This window comes from Notamacropus eugenii, chromosome 2, assembly GCF_028372415.1.
Source record: "Notamacropus eugenii isolate mMacEug1 chromosome 2, mMacEug1.pri_v2, whole genome shotgun sequence".
Classification (NCBI taxonomy): Eukaryota; Metazoa; Chordata; class Mammalia; order Diprotodontia; family Macropodidae; genus Notamacropus; species Notamacropus eugenii.
In genome coordinates this window covers 87,581,119-87,603,274 of record NC_092873.1, presented here as the reverse complement: position 1 = coordinate 87,603,274, position 22,156 = coordinate 87,581,119, and the positions used below count along the sequence as shown (strand labels likewise).

Here is a 22,156-nt window from a genome sequence, read left to right as displayed (position 1 = left end):
TTCATTACTCAGTACTATTGCACCATTGGTTTTATGTAATCTTTTGTTGTTCAGTTGTGTTTGATTCTTTGTGACACCATTTAGAATTTTTGGCAAAAACACTGGAATGGTTTGCCATTTTCTTCTCTGACTCATTTTACAAATTGAGAAATTGGGGCCAACAGAGTTAAGTGATTTGCTCAGGATCACACAGATGGTAAGTGCCCAAGTTCACTCAGCTAGGAAGAAGTCAGCTTTGAACTCAGGAAGATGAGTCTTCTTTACTCCAGGCCCAGAACTCTGTCTATTCCATTATCTAGCTTCCTCATCTGATCTTTTACTTTTGAATAAATTATACTCTTCAAGAAGTAAATTAGTCTTGAGGCCCATCACATTATGTCTTTTGGCTTGTGCTTTGCCTCCTTATTTTCAGATGTTACTTTCAGCCCTGGACCTTGTACATTCATCTTTAGATATCTGAATTCATGGATTTTATTGCTATCCCTCCCCTTGATGTTGAATTCCATAATTTATGTTGGTTTCTTTGACTTTTGTTTTTCCTATGTTGCAGCTCTTGCTTTGTATAACATCAGGCTTGGCATATATGTGTGTGTTTATATACATACGTACATACACACACATACATGTATACACAAACATATATATACATGTATACATATACATATATATATCTATATATGCAGAGAGAGAGAGAGAGAGAGAGAGAGAGAGAGAGAGAGAGAGAGAGAGAGAGAATTTCCACCCACTTTCCCTCCCTATTAGTTTAAAGTCCTCTGGACCAGACTTCAGGAAATATGTTGTGGGCTGTCAAATACCATAAAATATGTAAAGTGCTTAGCAAATCCTAAAGCAACATGTAGATGTTAACTGTTATTGTTGCTGTTGCTGCTGTTTTTCTGGTTGTACTCTCTGTGGGAAAAAAAAAACTGTCATTTTTAAAAACATTATGGTACTAATTTTTATTTTTTTAAATTTTGAACTCAAGAGCCAAAACACAAATACAGAATAGAGAAAGAAACAAGACAAATCATAAACTTATATACTGGAACTTAAATACTAAGAAAGAAGGGGAAAAAGCATATTGTGTGCACAGCAGAACATAAGAGAGGATTCCAAATATGTACCAATAAATTTCCATTTCAGGAATGCCTGTGATGAATAATACATGCAGTGTTGAGAATTGTTCATTTATTCTTTGCTTCCTTGTGAGTTTTCTTTTGTTCTCTGATGTGTACATTTTTGACTTTGTTCTTTTTTCCCTCCCTGCCCTGAAGGCAACAATAAAGTTTGAAAATGTTCCTCTGTAGTTATAGATATATACATACACATATACATACATATATAGACATATACTTTCCCAAAAATATTCTTCTGATCTTTCCTTTTATGTTTTTCTAGATCTCTTGTTTTCTATCCCTCCTGCTTCTTCTACTTTATTTCTACCCACTGCCTTGACCTCCTATTATTTGCCTATCCCCCTCCAAGGATCCCTTTCTCTATCCTCCCATTCCCATAAATCTAAAAGCTCTTCTATACCCTCCCTTTTCCTCTTCCCTCACGCTCTCCTCTAAAGATCCCTCCCTTGTCCTCTCAGCTCCCTCATTTTATTTCCTCTGAACTCAGAAGATTTTAACATTCTTCTAAATGTATACGTATTGTTCCCTCTTAAATCCATTCTCAATTAAAGTAGTTTACCAGAACTACCATCCCTCCTCTCCCATCTAATTCCTTTGTATCAATTCTCCCTCTTGCACATCATTTGTAAAAAAATAATTACTCTTTTTAGACATTCCTAAATGGTTTTACTTTTAAAATTAATATCAAAGTAAGCTTTACCCCAATGATTTTTATGAGCTACACAATTATTAATAAGAATCTTAGACATATATTTTCCGTATATAAAAAGTAAAGTCTATCCTTATAAATCCTTTATAATCAGTCATTGGTATATACCTTATATTTCTCTTGGTTCTTGGATGTCAAATCTTCCATTAAGTTCAGGATTTTTTAACAAAGTCTTGAAAGTCCAAGAGTTTCTCAAATGTCCATTTTTTCATTCAGAATAGTACTTTACTTTGCAGGTTATGATATTTTTGACCAAAGCCCCAGTTCTTTTGCTCTTTCATGTATTGCGTTAGAAGACTTGTAGTCTTTTAAGATCTCTGCTGCTAGGTCTTGTGTGATTATAAGTGTGGTTCCATTGTATTTAAATTGTTTTAATCTTGATGCCTTTAATATTTTATCCTTGAGCTGGGGATTTCAGAATTTGACTGTGATATTCCTATGAGTTTTCCTCAGAAGATGTTTTTTAAGTGGTGATTGATGGAGTTTTTCTATTTCTACTCCCCCACCACTTGTAATGCTTCAATACAATTTTCTTTAATTATTTCTCATATTATTGTACAAAGATTTTTTATCATAACTTTCAGTTAGTCTGATTTTTATATTTTCTCTTCTTGATCTATACTCCAAATCTGTTGTTTTTCATATAAAATGTGTCACTTTCTCTTCTATTTTTTCCTTATTCCTATTTTGTTTAATTATTTCTTGTTCTCTTATAATTGCACTGCCTTTACTTTGTCCAATTCTATTTTTCAAAGTCTCCTTTTCTTCCTTAAGATTCTGGATCTTCTTTCCTAATTGGTTGACTTTCCTTTCATGACCTCCTTGTTTTTTCTTGGATTATTCTTTTTTTTTTTTTTTTTTTTTAGTTTTTTCTCCATCTCTGTTGTGGGAAACAAAAGAAGCAATTCTGTTTCCTCAGGATTAAAACTCCTCCCAGCTTTAAGTGACAGCAGCCAATCAGAGTTATGACCTATCATGATCAGTGAAGAGATCAGAGAATTATGACCATGTTTGATGAACTGTTTGAGTGAGAGCTTATCAGAGAGAAGAGTATGAAATGAGGTGTTCAGGAGGCTTCATCTAGCCAAGAGATGGTGATGTGGGAGATTACAATTTGGAATAATATGAAGGGGCTTGCACTGGTCTGAACAAATTGAGTAGTCCCTTAGGAGCTATCTATTCATTCAGAGGGGAAAAAAACTTAAAAATTAATAAAGGGTTTCCTGATTTCACAAGTACTGTTCTTTGTCTAAAGTGAGCATGATTCTCACAGTTGGAGACTTGTTCCTCACATCTGTCATTTGAATTTTAAAGTCTAAGATCTTCTATAATTTTGGGGGGGCAGGTGATCATTTGACATTACTCTTTGGGGGTTTCTTTTCTTCAATATTCTCCTCTGAAGATGATTTCCAGTCATCTCTATTCCCATAATAACTGCCTATGGTTGGATTCTTCCTCCTTTACCTGTGCCTTTTTTATGATAATAACGTAATTTTTGTAATCACCTTTGGCCCTGAGGTGTGGGAAATGGTGCCTCTTGCCCCAGATCTTAAGTTCTCGCCTCTAACCTGGAAGCAAAGAAAAACATCTAACCTCCTGCAAGTTCCCGAAGTCAGAGGCTTTTTGCCTCACTACTTCTTCACCCATCAGGAATGTGCTGGTTCCTTCTTAAACCCCCCACACCCCTAGCCCCACATCTCCCCCCCACACCCACTGCTCTTTGCAGAACATGTGTGTCTGGCCATTTCTTATCAACAGAGACTCTCTCAATATTTCCAGGCTCAAATGCCCAACTCTTCTCACAATTTGGGGACAAAAGTTCCTGTTGTTGGGGCTGACGCAGTCTCCAAACAAATAATAATAAAAAAAAAAAACTAACAGTGCTTGCTGCTTCTGGTTTGCTGTTAAAATGCAACCTAGCCTGGAGGTGTTTGCTGCTCACAGGGACCAAACCTTGTCCTGGGATTTTTCTTCCCGTCTTTTTGAATTGTTCCAGGAAGACCCCAGTTGTGCCCCTATTCTTAGTTATCTCCATCCACACTTTGTCCACCCAAAGGTGTGATGGTACTAAATTTTAGATACCATTCTCATGTGCCATTTTCGTGAGCCATTTGCATTACCTTTTCCTACATTAAGTCATTAAATCAGGAGTAGAGATCTTTTTGCTTTTTGGTTACCCACCAGCTAAGATTTCACAGTTTCTAGCAATATTTTTTGTTCTGTCAAGTGGTATCATTTCATCTCACAGAAATCACAATGAGGGACTGATTAATCTCCTGGATTAGTCTTGGGAGGTTCTCTTCCATGGCCTGAAATGTCTTAAGAAGTCCTGGGAAGATTGTTGTTGTTCAGGTGAATCTGATGCTGCTTGACCTATTTTGGGTTTTCCTGGAAAAGATTCCAGAATGGTTTGTCACTTCCTTCTCCAGCTCACTTTATAGATGAAGAAACTGAGGCAACCTGAGTTCAGTGCATTGCCCAGGACTATATAGGTAGAAATTGCCTGAAGCCAGATTTGAACTCAGGTCTTCCTGACTCTAGCCCCAGCACTCTGTCCACTGCACAACTAGCTTGCCCAGGAACATTGTAATCCTATGTATATATACACTTTATCATTTGCCCCTTCCTATTGTTATTCCTCTTCCCTATTCCTATTGTATTTGCCTTTCTAGGTTTCTTTTGATTCTTGTGTTTGCTTTTCAAAGTTTTTTGTTGTTGTTCTCAAGTTCTTTTCTTCTGGGATGCTTCAAATCTCTTTCTACTTTTAAGACCCTTCATCCCTATTTTCAGTTTGAGGTTAATTTCAAGAGGTAATCATTGAATTCTTTACATTTTTACACTGTCCCCTGTTCTAATAGGTCTAGATGGTTTTCTTTTCAGTGTCTAAATTTGTTTATCATTTATTGTTTTAAAGAGTAATGAGGAAATAATTTAATGAAAAACTAGAGAGAATATATCAGGATGACAAGGAAAGAATAAATATTATGTTATATGACGTTATATTACATTTAGCTTTTGTGCACTCTCTCTACAATCTCTCTATATGAATTTCCTTGCTGTTCCTTGTACACAGCACTCTCTCTCTTCTCAGTTTCTTTTTACTGCTCATGATCCTATTCCTTGAGTTCCCTTCTTCACTCCTGTCTTGTAATTTCTCTGGCTTCTTTCAAGATTCAGTTCAAATTCAGCCTTTTGTAGGAACCTCTTCCCATTACCCGCAAGTACAAGGGCTTCCACTGGGAGATTACTGTCTATATCTCTGTCCATATAATGTAGGTACCTGCTTAGTTATATGTTGTCTCCTTCTTTAGAATGTGAGCTCCTTGAGGTCAGAGACTACTTTTGCCTTTCTTTGTATTCCCAGCAATTAGTTTGCTGCCTGGTGTGTAGTCAGCACTTAATAGATGATTTTAGACTGACTTAGTGATTGTTAATATACACTATGTAACTTATTAACGTCTTAGTGTGTATAATGAGCAGTTTTGGAGTATAGTATTCATCTTCCCATCATATTAATCCAAAATGTCAGTGTTTATTTAAGATAAATTCACTAACTGACCAAGGTGATCACAAGGACACATTTATGTATAAATGGAATAAATATCAGAAGAATAAATACAAAATAGTTAAACACAGCATAGTTTAAGAGATATAGTACTAGCAATTAAGAGAATCAGGGAAGAGTTTATATACAAGGTGATACTTGAAGGACAGGAGATTCAACTTGAAGGAAAGGAAGTAAGGCAGAGGTGAAGAGGGCTTGTGATCCTAACATGGGACATAGCATGATGGAAGACGGGAGTGTCATAACAAAAGCTAAAAGTGCATTTCAAAAGGAAAATATTTTCAAACTGATAGGAAAAAGAATCCAATAAATGCAAAATTAAAATTAAAAAGAAATTCAATATCCAGTAATCATCATTAATTGCATTCAATATTAATTGTAGTCAGATATAAACTCGAAGTGTAAAGGGAAAATGAATTAATATAATTTTAAAAACTTAAAATTAGAATTTTTCCAAAAAGGAGCTTTAAATGCATGCAGGAAGAGTAAAGGATTCTTCTACTTTAATAATAATAGCAATAATAAATTGTGGAATAAATTATGGTATGTAAGCTTCCAACCAAAGAAAAGAAATCCACTTAATCATAAACACAAATCCCAGATGCAGTTAACACCTGTAGCCACCAGAAGGAGCTGTAAAGCAAGGTTTGGCTGTGTAAGGACTTTGCCAGGCTGCTGAAGGAACCTGGGAGTTAGAAGAAACATGTATTTCTCATCCAGACAGGCTGTTTATACTCTCCTGACACTGCTCTTCACTCTGTCCCTACAGAGAACAAGGGAGGAAAAGGAATAACAACAAATGACCTGACAGCTCTAGCCTCATTCCAGTAGGAAATGCATGCTCTGGTGGACAAAAAGCCCAGATCAAATTTAGTTCTACAGTATAGAAAGTTGATAGATTTTTAATTATTTATTATTTCAATTAGCTTTTTTAGTTGATTATCTAGGGTTCTCCAAGTACACCATCATATTATCTGAAAAGAGGGGGTTATATGAGGAGATGGTGTACTTTTCTGGATCTCTGCCAGAAAAAATAGCCTAAACTGGGGAATATTTGAAGGATTTTTCTCCCTGGAGTAGAGTGGTGCCTCTCTTCCTCCTCCCAACATACTAGAGGAGAATTTTCACTGGGGAAAGTCAACCTTAACCTCACTTATAGGATTTGTAAACTGATAACCATTTGGTAAGAAGGATTAAGGGAAGGCACCCACCTTCCCAACTAGAAGCACCTCCTTGTTGGGTTGTTCTAGGGCCTGAAATGTCAATATTAAAGATTCACTCTGTTGGGTTAGGTGCATAATTTCTGGGTTTTCTTGAAAATACAAATACCTCTGGAAAAGTTATTCAGTGTCAGTTTATAATAATTTGAAGCTGAATTGATCACAAAGAAACAAAGTAAGCTTTGTTCAGATTGGGAAAAGGATAGAGCAAGACCTGGATTATGGAGTACTTAGTCCCACAAGAGGATAGGTCCCGGAAGAAGCAACCACAGGAGTCCCTTTGCTGCCAAGGCTCCCTCCAGCACTGGACTGCCTCTGAAATAGTAGACAAGAGGACTCCAGAATAGCTTCAGAGTTGTTCTTTCCCCACAAATCCACAGAAAATCTGTAGCTCGAATGCTGGGGGGGAGGGGAGACGGGGAGAGAGAGAGAGAGAGAGAGAGAGAGAGAGAGAGAGAGAGAGAGAGTTCATGTTGACTGTCAGTAGGGTTGGAGGTGAATATAGAAATTATCATTCCCAGCAAAAATGATACTCAACTCCCACTCTGTACCAGATCTCCCATTCTGTACCCAAGCTAGAGAGTTTCAATGAATAGATTTGATAAAATGTGCTTTTCAGCCCTATCCTCAAGGAAGTGTTTTCCAGGAGTCGATATAAAAGGAAATTTCACATTCTTCACAACTCTCAGCTGAAACATTAGTTCAAGAAACACTGTGAAGCACAGTGTAGGTATTCAAAAAAAAAATTGCCAAAGTCACTGACATTAAACCTCATGAGAATCTGGAAAATACCTTCTGCCTAAGGACAAATGGTGTTGAGAAGTCCAAAGCTGATTGGTTCTTTCCCTCAAATACTCCTATCACTCATATGCCCAGTCTCTTCTAGGGATCTCTGTATAATCCCATGGTTTTATTTTTAATTTTCTGAGATGTTAAGATAAGGTCTTACTGGGTGGGAACCATCCTGACAATTATTTCCCTTATTCTCTCACTGTCCCTGAGTATCCAGGATGGTGTGTGTGCTGGTTCTTGTCCCAGTGAGGACCCTCTTGTTTCTAAATCTGCCTGTGGCTTGAGGTACAGACACCTCAAGAAAGTGCAAAATGATTGTGCCTGAGATACAGTTATATACAATTATTTCTAATGGTATCTCAGGACTGAGATCCCCAGACTTGGATAGGTAGGTAGGAGTTATTTTTCTCTCCGTGGTTTATATTGGCTTAGTAAATGATCCTATCACAGTCTATAAGGTTACCTATTTAGTACAGAGATATGTGTCCCTTATCTTTCTCATACACTGCTATAAGGTAAAATATTAATTCCCCATTCCAGTGGTATAGATCTCTGACTCAGAAAATGCCAGAATGAAGACAGAATAGCTAAGATCTATGTGTTTAAAAATAGTGGAGTACAAGGAGTTTTGGGGTAGTCTAAACATCCTCTAGAGAGAAGGTACTAGGATCAATTATCCTAGGTCTCTGTCTAAGATAGGCGACAAATGCTATGATGCTCTCTGGAGTTGGATGCTGAAGGACCCAGGCTATTCAGGGTTGCTAAGTAGCTGCACTGTTGTTGTTAGGGAGATATACCAATCTCTGCAATAGAACTGGATGGACCTAGGGATTGTATCTTGGGGAAGAATGGGACTAAACATAGACATAGATAGATATGATATTTCTTAGCCTCAACTGGGCAGTCACTGACTATATGTCCAAACTAAGAGCTGTGATTGTAGACACACTGGATATTGGAGGCTTTGGAACATGTCATTCCCAAGGTCAAAGGATCCAAGATTAAAACCAAGAATCACCTACCCAAAAGAAAACTGACTATAATACTTCAGGGGGAAAAATGGAACTTCAGTGAAATAGAGGATTTCCAAGCATTCTTGTTGAAAATACCAGAATTAAATAGAAAATTTGACTTTCAAATACAAGAGTCAAGAGACACACGAAAAGGTAAACAGGAAAGAGAAGTCATAAGGGACTTATTAAAGTTGAACTGTTTACAATCCTACATGGAAAGATGATATTTGTAACTCATGAGACCTTTTTCAGTATTAGTATACTTAGAGGGAATACATGTATGTGTATGTTATATTTGTGTAGGTATATATACGCATATGGGTGAATGTGTGTGTTTATGTACATAACCAGAGGGGAAGGGGTGAGCTGAATATGAAGGGAGAAGACCTAAAAAATAAAATTTACTGTTGAGTGGAATGTTTTAGGAGTAAGAGAAAGGGAGAAGTAGAATGTAGCAAATCATCTTACATAAAAGAGGCAAGAAAGAGCTTCTCACAATGGAGGGGAAGACAGGGAAGATGAAATGGAATAACTGAGTCTTACTTTCATGGAATTTGGCTTAAGGGGGTAATAACACACACTCAATTGCATAGTGAAATATATTGTACCCTGCAGGAAGGCAGGGGGGAAGGGAATAGCCGAGGGAAGATAATAGAAGGGACAGCAAATTGTGGAAAGGGATAATCAGAAGTGAACACTGTTATGGGTGGACAGGTCAAGGGAGAGATTGGAATAAATGGAGGGCAGGATAGGACAAGGAGAAATGTGTTTAGTCTTTACCAATGTAAATATTATAGAATTATGTTGCATGGCTATGCATTTGATCTGTATTGAAATGCTTGCTTCCTCAATGATGGTAGGGGGGGAGGGATAAAGGGAGAGAATATGAAACTCAAAGCTTTAATAATGAATGTTAAAAATTGTTTTTGCATGCAAATGGGAAATAAAATGTACAGGCAATGGGATATAGATATCTATTTTGCTCTACAGGAAAAATAGAGGGGAGGAGGATGGTGGGGGGGTAATAGAAGGGAATACAGACTAGAGGAAGGAGTGGATGGGGTACATGCTGTCTTGGGGTGGGGTTGAGGAGAGATGGGGAGAAAATTTTGAATTCAAATTCTTGTGGAAGTGACTGTTGGCAACTGAAAATAAATAAATTATATATATTTTAAAATTTGAATCAGCTTCAATACATGTTTGGAACACTGAAAGTATAACAAAAAAAAGAATGTTTATGTAATGAGTAAAATTGTGTAATGAGAAATCTCAAAACATTCATCCAGATTCATCACACTGAGATAAGGAAATTATTAAAAAATTATGTAATTGATGGCAGTTCTGAAATACTACAAAAATTTTGTTTGAGATACCTCCCTCATAATGGGTTTAAAAAAGAAGATATAAAATTTAGTTTTGTTTTATTTGAAGATAACATCCACAACCACAATGTGAAATTCATAGAAAAGTTCTTGGAAATACCAGCTTAAAAACATCTTTTATTTCAACATTTTCAAACCAAACATGAAATCTATGTTGATAAATCTGTTCATTTTTTAAGTAGAAGATTTGAAAACATGTACTATTGATTCATTTATATTTGTGACTAAACAAGAAAGTAGAAAATACTTGAAACTACAAAAGTACTGTGAACTGTCAAATTACCAAAAAAGAGAGCTCTCACACATTAGAGAAAAATTAACTTTGCCATGTGATGAAGAAATTGTCTGGTATACATATGAAAATGGTTCCATTAAGAATTTAGGAATATTACGTATTCCTAACAATAGTGTCCTTTTGGATACATAATATTTCCAATGATGTTGAATAAGTTAGTGTAGAAAGATTTTTTAAAATGACATTTATCTTTGTTAGAACATTGTTATAATCTATCTTAACCCTCTTTTTTATTTTGAGTTCCAAATTTTCTTCCTCCATCCAGTCATTTCCCCCTCAATGAGAAGGGAAGTAAAATATCAGTTTTACATGTGAAGTCATACAAAACATATTTCCACATTAGCCACGTCACAAAAAAATAAAGAAAAATAAAGTGAAAAGAACAATGTTTCAAACTGTACTCTGAGTAGATCAGTTCTCTATATGAAGACATAACATTTTTCATGAGCTCTTTGGAATTGTCTTGGATCATTGTATTAATTAGAGTAACTAAGTCGTTCAGCTTTGATAAATACCTTTTTATAATATCTCTGTTACTGTGTACAGTGTTCTCCTGGTTCTGCTCACTTCATTTTGCATCAGTTCATACAAGTCTTGCCATATTTTTTATGAAACCAGCCCCCACCATTTCTTATAGTAGTATTTGATCATAATCAATAGTGCTGCAAATTGATGATCATTCCTCTCTGTTGCTTGTCTATTCATAAATTCTTCTCTTATCCAGAGATCTGAAAGTTATAATTTTCCATGTTTTCCTAATTTGCTTATGATATCACCTTTATATTTAAATAATGAACCCATTTTGACCCATCTTAGTATACAATGTTAGACATTATCCTATGCCAGGTTTCTGTCCAATTGCTTTTGAGTTTTCCCATCAATTTTGTCAAATAGTGAGTTCTTGCCATGGAATATTGAATTTTTGGATTTATCAAATGTTATATTACTACGATCATTTTCTACTGCATAGATTGTATGCCTAAGCTGTTCCACTGATCCACCATTGTATTTCTTAACCAGAAGCAGATTGTTTTCATGATTACCTCTTTGTGATACAATTTGAAATCTGATAATGCTGGGCCACCTTCCTTCACATTCTTTTTGTTCATTCCATTGATCTTCTTGATCTTTTTTCCTCTTCTATTTGAATTTTGTTATCATTCTTTTGAACTCTAATTCTTTGGTGGTTTGATCGATACTGAATAAGTAGATTAATTTGGGCAGAGTTGTTATTTTTATTACATTGGCCTGGACAACCCATAAGCAATTAATATTTCTCTAGTTGTTTAGATGTATCTTTATTTGTGTGAAAATTGTTTTATAATCATGTTCATATAGTTTCTGGATTTTCTCACAAGGTAGATGCTCAAATATTTTATATGGCCTGAAGTTAATTTAAATGAAATTTCTGTTCAGTTGATTCCTGCTTCATTGTGTTGGTAATATATAGAAATGTTGATGATTTGTGTGGATTACTTTATATCCTGAAACATCCCAAATTTGTTAAAGTTTTGATGTCTATTTTAGTTGATTCTCTTCTCTTCTCTGGGGTATAGCATTATGTCATATGCAAAAACTGATAGCTCTGTTTCTTCTTTAGCTATTCTAAGTTCTTTAGCTTTTTTTTCTTCTCTTATAGCTATACCTAGCAATTCTAGTACAATATTGAATAATAGTGATGATAATGGATATCCTTGCTTCATCCATGACCTTACTGATAAGGCTTTAACCATATTCCCATTAAATGTAATATTTGCACTTGGTTGTAGATAGGTAGTATTTGTCATTTTAAGAAAAGCTTAATTTATTCCTTTACTCATAAACATAGCAAGTGTTCTTTGTCTTATTCCTAATATTTTTTTAATAGAAATGAGTGCTGTATCTCATCAAAAGTTTTTTTTTGCATCTTTTGATAAGATTATATTATTTTGCAATTTATGTTTTTGATGTGCTCAATCGTGGTTACGCTTTTTTTTTGGTTATTCTTTTTATTTATTTATCTATTTATTATTTAACTTTTAACATTCATTTTCACAAAATTTTGGGTTCCAAATTTTCTCCCCGTTTGTCCCCTCCCCCTACCCCAAAACACCAAGCATTTTTATTGCCTCTATCGCTGATCTGCCCTCTCTTCTATCATCTCTCCCTTCCCTTGTCCCTATCTTCTCTTTTGTCCCGTAGGGCCAGATAACTTTCTATACCCCATTACCTGTATTTCTGATTTCCTAGTAGCAAGAACAGTACTCAACAGTTGTTCCTAAAACTTTGAGTTCCAACTTCTCTTCATCCCTCCCTCCCCACCCATTCCCTTTGGGAAGGCAAGCAATTCAATATAGGCCATATCTGTGTAGTTTTGCAAATGACTTCCATAGTAGTTGTGTTGTGTAAGACTACCTATATTTTCCTCCATCTTATCCTGCCCCCATTGCTTCTATTCTCTCTTTTGATCCTGTCCCTCCCCAAGAGTATTGACTTCAGATTGCTCCCTCCTCCCATTCCCCTCCCTTCCATCATCCTCGCCACCCTGCTTATCCCCTTCTCCCACACTTTCCTGTATTGTAAGATAGGTTTTCATACCAAAATGAGTGTGCATTTTATTCCTTTCTTTAGTCGAATGTGATGAGAGTAAAACTTCATGTTTTTCTCTCACTTCCTCTCTTTTTCCCTCCACTAAAAAGTCTTTTGCTTGCCTCTTTAATGAGAGATAATTTACCCCATTCCATTTCTCCCTTTCTCCTCCCAATATATTTCTCTCTCGCTGCTTAATTTCATTTTTTTAAAGATATGATCCCATCGTATTCAATTCACTCTGTGCTCTTTGTGTCTGTGTGTGCGTGAGTGCGTGCATGCGGGTGTGTGTGTGTGTGTGTGTAATCCCACCCACTACCCAGATACTGAAAACTTTTAAGAGTTACAAATATTGTCTTTCCATGTAGGAATGTAAACAGTTCAACTTTAGTAAGTCCCTTACGACTTCTCTTTGCTGTTTACCTTTTCATGCTTCTCTTCATTCTTGTGTTTGAAAGTCAAATTTTCTATTCAGTTCTGGTATTTTCATCAAGAATGCTTGAAAGTCCTCAATTTCATTGAAAGACCATTTTTCCCCTGAAGTATTATATTCAGTTTTGCTGTGTAGGTGATTCTTGGTTTTAGTCCTAGTTCCTTTGACTTCTGGAATATCCTATTCCATGCCCTTCGATCCCTTAATGTAGAGGCTGCTAGATCTTGTGTTATCCTGATTGTATTTCCACAATACTTGAATTGTTTCTTTCTAGCTGCTTGCAATATTTTCTCCTTGACCTGGGAACTCTGGAATTTGGCCACAATGCTCCTAGGAGTTTCTCTTTTTGGATCTCTTTCAGGTGGTGATCAGTGGATTCCTTGAATACTTATTTTGCCCTCTGGTTCTAGAATCTCAGGGCAGTTTTCCTTGATAATTTCATGAAAGATGATGTCTATGCTCTTTTTTTGATCATAGCTTTCAGGTAGTCCCATAATTTTTAAATTGTCTCTCCTGGATCTATTTTCCAGGTCAGTTGTTTTTCCAATGAGATATTTCACATTATCTTCCATTTTTTCATTCTTTTGGTTTTGTTTTGTGATTTCTTGGTTTCTCATAAAGTCATTAGCCTCCATCTGTTCCATTCTAATTTTGAAATAACTGTTTTCTTCAGGGAGCTTTTGAACCTCCTTTTCCATTTGGCTAATTCTGCTTTTTAAAGCATTCTTCTCCTCATTGGCTTTTTGAACCTCTTTTGCCATTTGAGTTAGCTTATTTTTCAAGGTGTTATTTTCTTCAGCATTTTTTTGGGTTTCCTTTATCAAAGTGTTGTCCTGCTTTTCATGCTTTTCTTGCATCTCTCTCATTTCTCATCCCAGTTTTTCGTCCACCTCTCTAACTTGATTTTCAAAATCCTTTTTTAGCTCTTCCGTGGCCTGAGCCCATTGAATATTTATTTTGGATGTTTGGGATACAGAAGCCTTGATTTCTATGTCTTTCCCTGATGGTAAGCATTGTTCTTCCTCATCTGAAAGGATGGGAGAAGACATCTGTTCACCAAGAAAGTAACCTTCTATAGTCTTATTTTTTTTCCTTTTTCTGGGCATTTTCCCAGCCAGTTACTTGACCTCCTCTCCATACCCACCTAGCTTACAGATCCACCCAGCCAGAGGTTGGGGTCTGAGATTCAAATTCTGCTTCCCAGCCCCAGGGCTTTTGGCAGATGTAGAGCTGCTCTTCATCATGAGATTAAGTTCAGGTGCTTATGTGGGGGCACGGCCACCACATGGGGCTTAGTTCCCTCAGGGGCTTTACGTGAAGACCTTCAAAAATGGACCCAAGCTTCTGACTGCTTTGGGAGCCCTTGTCTGATGCTGCCTCTGCTGCTGCCTCCCGAGGGGCCCTGAGTTATGGGGACACCCTGCTCCCCTCTTGAAGAGCCAAAAAAACTTGCTCTCACTGACCTTTAGAGTGGGTGGGTGGAGGTATATGCTTAGCTGCTGGAGATTCCTCCCTGAAGCCTGCTTGGATCTGCTCCTCTTGGTGCCATGTGGCTAAGACAGAGCGGTGCTCTGCTCTGGGTCTGGTGCATGACAGACCTTTTGCGTCAGTTTTTCAGGTCTCTCTGGAAGAGAAATCTCCTCTGCTCCATTGTTCTGTGGCTTCTGCTTCTCCAGATTTTTTTGGGAGTTCTTTTTTACTGGTATTTTATGGGCTGTGGGTTGGAAACTAGCATATGTGTATCTTTCTACTCCGCCATCTTGGCTCCTCCCTCATCAAGACCCTTTTTGATTCCTCTTCACTTTCTTCCATTAGAGTGTTATTGTCCAAATATCTGAATTTTTTTCACTATTAATCCTAGCAAGCCTAATTCAACTTTTGAATCATCCAGCACAGCATTTTGCATGTCCTCTGAATATAACTTAAATAAATAAGGTGACAATATACAGCCTTGTCATACTCCTTTTCCAGTATTAAATCAATGAGTTGTTCTATGCTTAGTTCTAACTGTTGCTTCCTGATCCACGTTCAACTTTTTCAGGAAACAAATAAGACGACCTAGTATTCCCACCTTTCTGAGGACTTGCAACTCCATCTACTTCACAGGTAACTCCTTTTCACTTTTTTTTTGTACTTTGGTTATTTACTATTGTTTCTCTGTAAGAGAACATTTTAAATATTTCAAGTAATTTATGGAGAAGTAGATGTTTCAATATTTCATGAGGGGTGTTTCCTTTTTTGGGTAAGGATTTTCCAAGTTGTTCTTGAGGAAACCTCAGAAACTTACTATTAAATGTAAGAAGATATCTAAAACCATGTTTAATTACTCACTAACACTCATCAGTATTTGAGTACCTGAGATAATTGCCAAGATTCTTTTCTCCTCTATGTGAGATGAATATAAACTAATGGAGCTTCTACCAGGTGAAAACAGAGAGTAAAAGCATCTCTGTGTCTAGACCAGTGTCTCAGGAAGCTAGAGTGACAGATTAAAGTCATGTAGATGGATGGTCCAGAAGGGAAAGCCCAGTTGAGACTTCAAGAAAAGCTATGATGGTAGAATTCTGAACCATCTTGCATGCTATGTATGGAATACTTGTGCTAAAATTCTCCTAGTATCATTGAATTTTTGAGATGTTACTATAAGCAAAGCACTTTATAATATGACAGCATTTAGTGCATGAAAAACATTATTATTATAAATCTGTATCTCATTGAAAGCATGAATAAGGAACTTAGTAGCATATTAATATGTGCCAAGCATTGTGTTAAGGGCTGGGGATAACAGTTTTGCTCTCACAGAATTCAAGTTCTAATGGGACCCATTTTAAAGATAGAAGGGAGCAGAAGATATGAGCAAAGCAAGACAGGAATGAGGAAGTACATTTAGGAGGCTGTGAGGGCTTAGATGTAGGGCACTTGTTTCTCCTGCCAAGAAAATGTTCTAGCAGGTCCTTTACAATAACTTTCTGCCTGGAGACAGATGACACAGCTCAGCTTTGAAAGCTTATTGGTTCCTCTTTTAGTCACTTTTCAATGTTAGAGGACTTAAAGACACCAGCCTAGACTTTTTCTCCAACAAGTGAGGTGCTAAATCCTATTGATTGGCTTAGAGACCATCCATCCTGCTTGCTCATTCCCTTGATTTCCTGCTCATCTCTGACATGGTTGATATTTGGATCTCTGCTGGTTACTGGAAGATTGGTTTGTTAATGACATCAATGATGTTGAGTTTATCTGCATCTTGGGCCAGGGACATCCCAGGTAAGTGAAGTAATAGTGCTCAGAGTCATCCATACAGGGTGGGGTGTCCTCAATCTCCCAAGAAGAGGGTGGGAAATTACTCCTGTTGTGGAATAGAGGCCACTGGTGAGGCTGGAGAGGGCTCCTTCTGCAGAAAAACAAGCTGATCATTTGGGGTAGATGGTGGAACAGGGAGCTATATCAGAGTTACAAAGACACCCAGGCCATCCTTATGTTGGTCTGGCATCAATACACTTTTCTGTGGTCAGGAACAAGATAGTGGGACTGAAGGGACTGTTTGAGGACTGAGGAGATTCCCTTGAGATAATTCATCTCTCACCTGCACTACTAATCATCTTTCTCAATGCTCAGGTCAGCCCTGTTCTGCTGATTTCTCTCTTAAATCACACCAATGTCAAACAATATTCCTAGACTTCTCACAAACCTTCTGTGTCTTCCCTATGCCTCTAAGATCAATGCCTGATTCCTCAACCTGACATTTAAAACCCATCCCAACTCTCCAGTTCATTTTACTCTCCTTTGAACAATTCCCATTCCACTTGAACTAATCAATCAGCTTTTCTCAGAATTTTACCCTCATCTCTCTGCTCTAAGCGTTTGTATAAGATGCTCCTCATCCTTAGAATGTACTCCCTCCTCATCTCTGCCTTCAGAGCTTTGACTTCCTTCAAACAACAGTTCAAATGCCTCATGCTCCATGAAAACTTCCTTAATCTCACCAGGTTAGAGAGTTCTCTCTTTGCTCAGATTCCCTCATATAATTGCATTTTGAATACATCTAATGGGGAGTCACTCTATACTCATTGTCCTTTTATGTCAGATACTACAGGTGAGAGGAAGCCAAAGATGAGTGTGAATATCCCCTTGCCCAGTTCTCTTCCTGTCTATGTGTGTCCTAGTTCTTTACCTGAACTGTTTTGTCTGTTCACAGAGCAGTGACATAACTCCAATCTAAGTGAGATATGAGGACTTTGAAAAGAAACAGGGGTGGAGGGAGGGAGGAATACACCTGTCCAGGGATGTCGAATATACAGCACGTTGGGACTAGGGAATTTCTTCAAGATTCGTAGTTTCCAGTCAATCTTAAATCCTCCTTCCAAATATTTAGGTCCAGCCCACTCCACCCACAAAATCTCAACTTTTAAACAAATGAAGCAATTCTCAAATTTCTCTTATCAATTTGAACGTTCCTCTTCTTTGCCTGCCTCCTTTTTTTTGTATTATTGTTATCTAGATGTCTTTCTCCCCATTTTGGACTGTAATGATGAAATGAACAGGTTCTGTGGGGTATTTTTGTATTTCCACAACTTAAATATGTTTTGCACATAGTAGGAACTTAATGATATCACTCTGGGTTGAAAGTGCCTTCTCTTGAGCACTGGCCTTAGCTTTCAGTCATGGCTCAATGATCATGACATTCCTTGAACTTCACTTATTTTTCGTTTTCAAACCCTTCACTGATTTTTCTACCAATGTGGAATATTGACTGGAAGTTATGAAGCAAAGTGGTTTTAGGGAAAAGATAACTGAGCCTGTAGTCAGAGGACTTGTGCTACACCCCCAGCTGTGATAATTCCTAGCCCAGTGTCCTTGGGTCAGTCATCTCAACAGGCTGTTCCTCAGTTCCATCCTGTGTACAAGTGGAGAAATGGACTAGGTGAACCAGAACTTGGGTTGAGAAGTAGGAAAATTTTCAAGTAGCACAGAAACAGTTGGAGTAGGGCAGTTGTGTAAGTGTGAAGGACATTTGCTGGCTTGTGCAGTTGTTCTGGGAAATAGGGGTAAGTTGCTCATATCACAAGGGCCCAGGGGCCTTGGTGCAGGCAGGAGGAAGGTCTTGGAAGGGGCTGGGGTCTTGATGGCCTGGGAGGGGCAGCTCTGCCCAGGAGAGGGAGCAGCAGGAGGAGGATCTTGATGGGGATTTCCCAGGAGGAGAAAGGAGCTCAGCCTGTGCCTCTAACATACAACTTTGTGTGGCCCCCCTCACTTCCCTTTGCCACCTTCTCTACATGAGATGATTGTATGTATGAGTGACTGTGTATGTGTCTGTGTGAATGTGTGTGCCTGTGTATGTGTATGTGAGGGTTGTGTGCATGTGTATTGTGTGTATGTGCGCATGGTTTGTATGTGTGTATGTAAAGGGTGTGTGTGTGTGTGTGTGTGTGTTGGGTGAGACCGGAAGTAGGAAGCCACAAGCTATTACATGTTTCCAGGATCATGTTTGTAGCGAGATAGCGGTCTCTCTGAGCCCCCAGACTCAAGGACCGCCCCCAAATTACTGCCACAGAGAGGGGGAGGGGCGGGGCCTCGCTGTCCCAGGATAGGCCGAACCCCGACCTCTCCCCGGGTTCTTAGAGGGAGGGGGAGCTGGGAGCAAAGGGCTCAGTGGCGGAGGCCATGCAGGTGACCCGTCAGGCACCCCAGGTGGCGGTCCCGGCCCGGTCACTGGGGCGGCGGTCGGTCAGTCTGTCCCCCGCTGACGCTGCTCCGGGTCCGTCCGCAGAGGATTTCGTGTTGCAGTACAAGGCTGAGTGTTACTTCACCAACGGCTCGGAGCGGGTGCGACACGTGCATAGACAGATCTACAATGGCGAGGAGACTGCCCGCTTCGACAGTGACGTGGGGCACTTCGAGGCCGTGACGGAGCTGGGGCGTCCCGAGGCTGAGTACTGGAATGGTCAGAAGGAGATCCTGGAGAAAGAACGAGCCACGGTGGACACGGTGTGCAGACACAACTACAGGGTACACAAGCCCTTCACGTTGGACAGAAGAGGTGAGTGACCCCGACCCTCACCCCCTGACTTCCGGACCCGCGGAGGGCGGTCCCCCTGATCCCGGAACTGAACGTTTGTCCCGACCTGACCCCGAGGAGGCCTCACCCCATGACCATCTGCCCCCCAGCCTCCCTCCCTCTGCCCCACCCCGGACAGGACCGCCCGAAGGGGCTGGACCAAAGCCAGGGCCGAGGGGACCCTGAGAGGACCGGACAGGCCCGATGGGGACGATGGGAGCCTGGAGGACCTCACCCCCCCACCCTGGACAAGGGAGAGCACCCGAGCCTGTGCTGGACACCTCTGGGAGAGGCCTTCAAGGGCAGACAGCCACAGGGACCCTCATCACAAGAAAGGGGTATCTCTCCTGACACTTTGTCTCTCTGTCCCCCTCAGTCCAGCCCAGAGTGACCATCGCCCCCTCCAAGACAGACGCCCTGCAGCACCTGCTGGTCTGCTCTGTCACTGGCTTCTATCCAAGCAAGATCAAGGTCACCTGGTTCAAGAATGGGCAGGAGGAGACAGCTGGGATCGTGTCCACGGGTGTGATACAACATGGAGACTGGACCTACCAGACCCTGGTCATGTTGGAAATGACTCCCCAGAGCAGAGATGTCTACACCTGCAGTGTGGAGCATGCCAGCCTACAGAGCCCCATCAGTGTGGAATGGAGTGAGAGCCAACTCCCCTACCCTGTCCCCAACCTGTCCCCTCCCCAGGACAATCTCTGGAGGTCCTTCAGTGAATGGTCCCACAGATCCCCTTTCTATATCTTGGGTTGTATGCATCCTACTCCCTCTCCCTGCATGGCTTCCTGACTGCAGCATCAAGCTAGCATCCACAGAACCCTGGCGCTTTGTGGAAACAGGTATTCCTCAGCAGGAGGAACTTGCAGAATTTTAGACAGTCCTCTCCTGGGGATCTAAAATTCCCTTGACTCTCCCTTACCCTAGGAGATAGATCATTTTTACCTCTGCGAATTCATATATGTCTCTGGAAATCAAGAAATGGGAAGTGTCCTTAAAAAAGCAGTCCTTCTCTCTCACCTCACTCCCAAACACCCTTGGCATCTTTTCCTTCAGATGGAGTTGGAGCAGGAATCCAGGATTCTACCCCTTCTTACCTCTCCATTTCCTAGTGTCCCCCAAACCAGGCTGGGCTCTGAGGTCACTGGTTGAGGATGGGATGGAGAGGACTGATAAGCGATCCAAGGCATGTTCTCTGCAGGGGCACAGTCTGAATCTGCCCAGAGCAAACTGCTGAGTGGAATTGGAGGCTTTGTCCTGGGGCTGATCTTCCTCAATGTAGGGCTGATCATCCACCTGAGGAACAAGAAAGGTGAGAAGCATGTAGTGAGAGGATTTGGCTCCATAGAACTTAGGCCATGAGGGAAGATACATCACCACTAGTCTAAGGGCTCTGTCTCTGGAACAAATTCCTGCCCTTTACCTCAAAAAATGGAACTTATCCCAGGAGGTCAGATGTAAAGCCAAGGGGTGGGAGATACTGCTATCAACATTTCCTCAATCAGAACCAACCGAAATACTAGGATTTGGTAACTGAAAGAGCCAAGTGCTGGGCTGACAAAGAGGAGATTCCTCAGGCTTTTTACAGCCCTGAACTGTTCCTTCCTTTTGCTTATGAGGAGAATTCCTAAGACACAATGGGGTTAAAGTTTAGGATCCCTCATGTTGGAGTGGTAGGTGAGCATCCTGACTCTAGGGTAGAAAACTTCCCCCTCTTAGAACTTCGCTGTTTCTGATCTCATATTTTACTCTTTCTCATTCTTCCTTTGCCTCCTTAGGACACACTGGGCCTCAGCCTACAGGTAATATCCCTTTTTCATTGTGACCAAGGATCATAATTCTCCATCCCTGAACTCACAGACTATAGGAATGGGTGTGACTTAGGTTCTGTCTCTCTCTTACTAGACTCTGTTGCTCCCTTATTGGGGCATCCCCAGCACCTTAGGATGAGAGGGGGAGTGCTAGAATCTGTGATATTTGACCCTATTGCTCCAAGAAGTTTCTAGTATTATTCTCCAAATGTCCCATGATTCAACAGAAGTCTCTCTTTAGGCAGGATCCCTTCCCTTTGGGATAAAAATTTTCAGAGAAATCCTCAAGATTCTAGAGGGCAGGGGAAGAGGAAAAATCTACATTTTAATAAGAAAAATGAGTAAATCTCTTTTTGAGGCCACAGAAAAGATTAATGGGGACTTTACCTCCAAGGCATTATCAGGCTTTCCCTCCTCCTTGGAGAAGAGATGCTGCTTATAGATACTGTAGCTTGAAATCACTCTCTTCTACCCTGCAGGCCTACTGAGGTGAACCTTAGGATTCCATCCTTCAGAGAGAGAGCCTCCCATCCCTGCTCTCCTGTTCAGGGTCCCCAGGCATCCAGCAGGGAGGAGCAGTTCAGTCATCGTCCTGGAGCCAACATTCTCCTGTGCCTATGGGCTATTTGCCATCCTCCTTCCCCCAAAAGACCCTATATTTTCCACCTTCTGTTCTGGATGTTTTCTACACTCTCTTGGTACAGGGTCTCAGGGAGAAGGAAGTCTGCTTCTGCTGTCCTCATACAGACTCCCTCTTAGTTATACTGCTATCCTTTCTGCATTTACTGTATATTTTTCTCTGTATATGTTCTTAATAAATAAGATGTCATCTGTATCATTCATTGTGTCCTGGGATGGCTGAAAGAGTCATATTAAAAAAAAAAAAAAGGAGGAGAGGCTAGGAACAGGCCCTGCTCTGTGCAAGGGGAAGGAAGAGGCACCTGATAAAAGGAGCCTGGGACTGAGACCTGGACCACCTGAAGTGTCACAAGCTGCAACTGGCCCTGCCTTGGTCCATAGTTCCTAGCATAGTACTTTGTATACAGTCAGTGCTTAAGAATCGCTAGTTGAATGAAAGGATTTTGTAAGAGGGCCTCCTTCTATGTCTGTCCACATTTCCCTTGTTATTCTGTGGAATTGGGAGGGATGCCATAAATGGGGAGGACTGAGT

The 22,156-nt window shown here is 39.9% G+C and overlaps 1 protein-coding gene across 2 annotated transcripts; it reads left to right on the top strand.

Moving 5' to 3' along the window:
- Positions 1-16,213: 16,213 nt before the first annotated feature.
- Positions 16,214-21,820, top strand: LOC140525899 (DLA class II histocompatibility antigen, DR-1 beta chain-like). Of its 2 annotated transcripts, XM_072641671.1 has the most exons (6): positions 16,214-16,377; positions 18,881-19,150; positions 19,545-19,820; positions 20,376-20,486; positions 20,953-20,976; positions 21,465-21,820. In XM_072641671.1, the coding sequence occupies exons 1-6, from the start codon at positions 16,278-16,280 to the stop codon at positions 21,476-21,478; spliced, it is 795 nt and encodes a 264-aa protein (XP_072497772.1). In that variant the 5' UTR covers positions 16,214-16,277; the 3' UTR covers positions 21,479-21,820. The 2 variants fall into 2 exon arrangements, with proteins under 2 accessions (XP_072497772.1, XP_072497771.1); XM_072641670.1 differs by lacking the exon at positions 16,214-16,377 and having other exon boundaries at positions 18,631-19,150.
- The last annotated feature ends 336 nt before the right edge of the window (positions 21,821-22,156 follow it).

What these genes read in the sequence shown, in the direction of transcription:
- LOC140525899 (XM_072641670.1), top strand. Translation starts at nt 18,775, where the DNA reads ATGCAGGTGACCCGTCAGGCACCCCAGGTGGCGGTCCCGGCCCGGTCA. An exon ending in CCCCATCAGTGTGGAATGGA is followed by an intron (nt 19,821 to 20,375) that starts GTGAGAGCCAAC and finishes TGTTCTCTGCAG; the next exon opens with GGGCACAGTCTGAATCTGCC. An exon ending in CCACCTGAGGAACAAGAAAG is followed by an intron (nt 20,487 to 20,952) that starts GTGAGAAGCATG and finishes TTGCCTCCTTAG; the next exon opens with GACACACTGGGCCTCAGCCT.